Raw genomic sequence first — 6,000 nt, forward strand, 5'->3', positions numbered from 1 at the left:
ATATGATTTTTTTTTTTTTTTAAAAAAAAAACTCTGCCCTATCCGATCTGAAAAGTAAATATCTGAACCCCTGCAGACCGAACAGTGGTTCCGCCACTGAACCTACCTACGAATTAAAAGTATTGTTTTAGGGATCATTAAAAGCGTGGTATATATAGTAAATTATCATTAGTGTTCACGAATATATTGTTTGAGAACGTCATTTAGAAGTAGTTGGAAGTGCTTTTGCTTGAAACCACTTCTACGATGAGCACATTAAAATTTTAAATTTGTTCCAAGTGCTTCTAAAATTCCAAAACGAAAACTCAACAACCTACATATTATACTGCTGACATTTTTGTTGTGGCTAGACCACGAAATATCCTGCATCTCTTTTACTTTTTGTACTTTTGTTTTTGTTTTTTTTTTTACAAGAGGTATTTGGACGGGAGAGAGAACCCATCAATTCAGAAACATTATGAATGACCTTTACACTATTTGTCCGGCTTTACCACTAGTTTCTAAGTCTTTGCCTTTCTCCTTTACACGTTTTTGTTTTTATTTTTTGAGATAATTCTCTTTACACATACAGAAACAATACTGTAAAAACGAAATTCATAATGAAAGGTAGACATACGTACGTAGGTACATGGTGCTGTGATGTTGATATTTTATTCCCAATGGACTTGACAAACGAATGCAGTCAAAATAACACTCAAAGAAAGTAGTACACTCACGTGAAGCTCTAGGGTTTTGAGAGAGCTGAGGGTCCATTAGGACAGTGACGACATATACGCAAATCATACAGTTCTTCTCTAACCTCAATTATTAACACGCAGTCCCAAAATAGAACAACATATTCTGATTATAACAAATCAACATGAACACTTTTACGGTTTTGCCACAGTATATCGATCTGATACACAATGAGATAAACCCAAACGAAAACATAAACCAAAATACAGATATTAATTAACCTCATGAAGTAGTTTTAATTCCAAAGCTTTCATAATCACATACACACATGCTATTATTACCTGCCAAATATTACTGAAACCCTATTATTAATCAATATTTGAAAACCTCGAACGACGTCAGAGTGACTCAGAGAGCTTATGAAGGACACTTGAATCCATCGGGTGGTGTCTTCCCACAGTCGATGAGGACCTGAAGAGCAAGAGGTATGATAATGTTGATGTTAAGGAGCTTAAGCTTGATGGTGGTGCAGAGGCAAATGGCGGCGTCCAAGTCCAGCAGTCCTTGAAGCACAGGACAGCAAGTGTCTTTAGCACTTTCCCCTATCCCAATGTGAATCAGCCCACCAAGCACGTCCACACAAGCCCCTAGCTTGAGAGCGTCGATGGGACACGTGTTTTTTGGTGGCGGCGGTGGGTATGGTACTACTGAAGGTGGTGGAGGAGGACAGGGTGTTTCTGTTGCTGGTGGCGGCGGGCTAGGGGTCACAACAGGTGTCGGTGGCGGGCTAGGGTACACGGGGGGCTTGGGAGTAATTGGTGGGTTCACAATTGGTGGTTTAGGGATGAAAGGTGGGTGGACAATTGGTGGTTTTGGGATGAAGGGAGGGTGCACAATTGGTGGTTTTGGGATGAAGGGCGGGTGGACAATTGGTGGTTTGGGATAGTATGGTGGTTGTGGTGTTGGTACATAGGGAGGTTTCACATGTGGTGGCTTCACTGGTGGTTTGGGAATGTAGGGAGGCTTCACGTGTGGCGGCTTCACTGGTGGTTTGGGAATGTAGGGAGGCTTCACGTGTGGTGGCTTCACTGGTGGTTTGGGAATGTATGGAGGCTTCACATGCGGTGGTTTTACGGGCGGTTTGGGAATGTAGGGAGGCTTCACATGCGGCGGTTTTACGGGCGGTTTGGGAATGTAGGGAGGCTTCACATGTGGTGGTTTTACTGGTGGTTTGACATGAGGAGGGTGTTTGGGGGGGAACTTAGGAGGGTATGTCGGTGGTGCACAGTAGGGAGCGTTTGCAAGAGAAGTGAGGAAACTTCCCAAGTTGAGAATCAGAACCAAGAGCAAAGCCAGAACATAGTTCGTCCCCATGTTCAATACCTAGCTCAGAAGAGAAGGCTAGGCTAGATATTTGAAAACCCAAGACCATGCAAAGCCTTCTTATAGAGTTTAATTAGATATTGAATGTGCATGACAGAGTGAGAGTGAGAGAGAGAGATGCCAATCACACTCCTGTGCCTTTCTTTGTGGTACCAACTTTGTAAAATAACATTAAATTAGTTTCCGTGCATATATTAGGTTTGCCAAATTGTCATGATTCATTTGACCTAAAACTCTCCAAACTCCAACTTGAAGATCTTGCCAAAAATAAATAAATAAATAAATTAATTAATTTAAAAAAAAAAAAAAAAAAAAAACTCCAACTTGAAGATCACGGTTACCTTATATTTGGATTGATTTCGAGCCAAGTTGGGATACTCGTAGTTACAGTGATGTTTTGGCCAAAAATATTTGCTACTTTAAATTTTAGGACAAGAGGGGAAATCAAGAAAATCGCGTTTGGGATAGAGCAAATTTTAACATGTAGTGGCTATTCAGCCCGTGATTGGGTTCATGATGCCAAACATGCATGTGGAACTTTCAGTACTAACTAGCACAGTGTTCTTGTATTAAAAACTGGGTGAGGAAACTGTGTGAGGGGACAAAACGCGCTCAAGATTTTTCAACTTTAGGTTATGGATTTCTTCCCCGACGAATAGACCGATTAATCTTACCTCTTCTCTAGTCTAAGTGTCACCAAAGGCTAGAATAGACACATGTATTTGCAATCGGTGTCGGCCACTAAATTCCATAATTGTATTCAATACTGTAAACGTTTATATTTTTAGATAATAAAGAAAATTCCTAGCACCTTTAAAAAAAAAATAAAAAAAAATTCCTAGCTACCAACTATCCGCGACAAACCCAAAAAAAAAAAAAAAAAGGGTTAGAAGTAGGGCTGGCCTGAGTTGGTTCTACACTTTCAAGTCCAGAAACCGGAACCGGAACCGAGATGACATAATCGGTTCGGGTATGCTGTTTTTTTTATCAAGAACCGATATGGAACCGAACCGACCATATTCGGGTCGGTTTCTCGGTTTTTCGGTTCCAAGATCAGTTCGGGTCCTGTGAAGATTTTTCGGTTTCGGTTCCAAGTTCGGTTCGGGTCCAAGTTCGGTTCCTCGGTTTTTCCATACAGAAAAACTGTTTTTCAATACAGAAAAACTGTTTTTCAGCATTTTCTAGTCTGCAGCTTCCAGTTTTCCTTCCATACATACATTCAAATGATTCAATATTGCAAATACCATTCACTCATAAAACTCAACAATCAATATCAACATAACAAATTAGAAATTTCTAGCAAACTCCCAAACTCTCAAAGCATGAAACTGATCAAAGCATTAAACCATCAAACACACAAAATATTGAAACTGCATCAATTTGCAGCAAACTAAAATACTGAAACAAACCAACTAAAATGAATCAAACCAACTAAAATTGAAACAAACTGAAACAAACCAACTAAAATTGAAACAAACCAACTAAAATTGAAAAAGTTCATGAATGATCAATATTTCATCAAAGTGCATTACTGCAAACAATCAAACATTTCCAGCATGGCTTCCTCAGTTCCTCTTCATCAATGCAACAAGGCTTCCAGCCTTCCATCAATAGATTCAATACCAAATCTGCATACAAAATAACAAATCTAAAATCAATGATATTAGGATAACTTAAAAAAAAAAATTGAACTTCAAATGAAGCAAAAATGTTCAGACCTTTATGCATCCTTGATTGTTGATGAATTGCATCATTTTTTATGCCTTTTCTTCTTGATAAAGGCAGCAAGCTGCAAGCGTATGTACAACCTCAATACCTTCTGGCCTGAAATGAAGACACCAAGCAATTTTGGTAAGCAATATTTCCTGGCCTCAAAACAGATGCAATATATTTTTTTCATTAACAGTTAACAAACAAAAAAATTGAGCAAAACAGATGCAATATATTTTTTTCATTAACAGTTAACAAACAACAAAACTGAGCAAAACAGATGTAATATATTTTTTTCATTAACAGTTAACAAACAACAAAACTAAGCAAAACAGATGCAATATATTTTTTTCATTAACAGTTAACAAACAACAAAACTGAGCAAAACAGATGCAATATATTTTGAATTAATAAAAACAATTTCTTAAGTACAACCAAACCAAAATTTAGATCAATTTTGAAATCATAAAAAACAATGGATGAGCTTAGCTACCTGCAATGATGGTGGCTTGAGTTGAGCTCTAAGATCCCGTTTTGCAAATGTAACTATGAATGCAGCTTCCTTTTTCTTTGCTTTCTCCAACTGGTGGGAAAAAAAATTAAAAATTAAAAGATGAACAAAAGCTGGAGATTACTGATGACTAATAAAGGAACGATGAACACAAACCTGTTCTTTCAGTGAGTCCTCGGAGTTTTTCAGGGTCTGAAGATACATGTTGAATATCAAAAGGTAAGTTGATTCTCATAGAATAACAAGTATAATGTAAATTACATAATATAATGGTATGCAAAGAAGGAAAACACTGATGATATTGTGAAACTAACCAGGAGAAGTCCCCGGATTTATAAAGGGTTCATTCTGAAATGCAGAATGCCACTTCTGAACCTCAGATTTTGCAGCATCATATTCCATCTGTAACCAAGAAGATCATAATTTAATATATGAGAGAAGAATTAGAATGTAGGTACAACCATATAACACATATAATGGTGGTGCATGCATCAAGAGGTGCCATGAATCAAGCATGTGACTAGAAGGAATTACATTTGACATGATTTTTAAAATTACACACTAGTAAGCATTAGATTTTCCAACTAGATGGAATTTGATGTCACATGAGTGATATATCACTAACTGTAGAAGGATAATGAAGAGATAGAAACGAGGGAAAATGAAATATGATACATACTTGGCACTTTGCAAGATCATCCTTAGATAGTAATGAAGACTGCAAAACAAATTCATTGTCATAATCAATTTAGGCCCTCCTGAATATTCAATGCAAAACCAACTGCCCAAGGTATAGAAGTTTGATCAGTAAACTATAAACCATTCTAGATTTCAGAGTACCTCTCACGCAGAGACAAAATCATTCCTGTTGCAACACCGGGAGCAATTTCTTCGACTTTTGCTTTAACCTACATTGTAAATAAATCACTATCTTTCTCTAAGGGACTAAACAATAACCGAACGATAAGCAATGCATATATCAGATGTAACTTGTTAAAGTTCCCTTCCTATATATCCTATTAAAAACTATTTAAATTTCCAAATGAATGCCATGAATGAATATAAAGAATTAAAGATACCTGCTTTGAGCCAAAGAAATCATCTTCGTCCTCAATCTCCCCAAAGCTTCTCTTGTTACCTTAATTTCCACACATCAAAACGAGAACACAGAAATCAATAGCCAAATTCAATCACACATTAAGAGCCAGCGTTTGGTCAGGCAAGAGTTGCCAAGTAATTGCCTAATCAAATCGAATAAATGAATCTTGATGGGTGCTCTAACAAATTGGGTTGTTGCAAGAAGATATCTTTAGAGGCAGAGCAGAGTTGTCGGATCTCGGACTCCAATAGCTGCACGCCTGCACCTGCTTTCCGGGTCGGCCTCGGACTTCAAGAAGACGGCTGAAAGATCAAAGACTGAAACTTGAAGAGAGAAGAAGAAGAAGAAGATGAAGGAGAAGGATAAGATAGGGAGTGAAAGAAAAGCATGAGACTGGGGTCCAGACTTACATTGATGGAGGTCGAAGACGGGGATGCATCAACCAAATCGCAGATTGCTAACAGCCCAACACAAATCGAAGACGCGATGGTCGGGGCTACATCCGATCTTTGAGGGCGATCGTCTTGGTCGTCTGGGTTTTGAATCTTTTGATCGTCTTGGTCGTCTGGGTTAGAGAATGGAGAGTTGGGGTTTTGAGAGGCAGTGAGCGATAGAGAGAGGC

General features: G+C 38.1%; 1 protein-coding gene and 1 long non-coding RNA gene across 3 annotated transcripts; both read right to left on the minus strand.

Moving 5' to 3' along the window:
* Positions 1 to 823: 823 nt before the first annotated feature.
* Positions 824 to 2,153, minus strand: LOC133725763 (36.4 kDa proline-rich protein-like). The gene has a single exon (XM_062153140.1). It carries the CDS (start codon positions 2,047 to 2,049, stop codon positions 1,093 to 1,095), a length of 957 nt encoding a protein of 318 aa, XP_062009124.1. The 5' UTR covers positions 2,050 to 2,153; the 3' UTR covers positions 824 to 1,092.
* A 1,375-nt stretch (positions 2,154 to 3,528) lies between these two features.
* Positions 3,529 to 5,492, minus strand: LOC133743183 (uncharacterized). Of its 2 annotated transcripts, none has more exons than XR_009862994.1 (8): positions 5,359 to 5,492; positions 5,120 to 5,187; positions 4,959 to 4,997; positions 4,594 to 4,681; positions 4,436 to 4,471; positions 4,262 to 4,351; positions 3,777 to 3,882; positions 3,529 to 3,686 (listed from the first exon to the last, which is right to left on the minus strand). It is a non-coding gene; the product is annotated as an uncharacterized LOC133743183 (long non-coding RNA). The 2 variants fall into 2 exon arrangements; XR_009862995.1 differs by having other exon boundaries at positions 3,529 to 3,706.
* Positions 5,493 to 6,000: the final 508 nt, after the last annotated feature.

This window comes from Rosa rugosa, chromosome 1 (genome assembly GCF_958449725.1).
Source record: "Rosa rugosa chromosome 1, drRosRugo1.1, whole genome shotgun sequence".
Lineage (NCBI taxonomy): Eukaryota > Viridiplantae > Streptophyta > Magnoliopsida > Rosales > Rosaceae > Rosa > Rosa rugosa.

Coding starts and splice junctions, on each gene's coding strand:
- LOC133725763 (XM_062153140.1), bottom strand. CDS start 2,049: ATGGGGACGAACTATGTTCTGGCTTTGCTCTTGGTTCTGATTCTCAAC.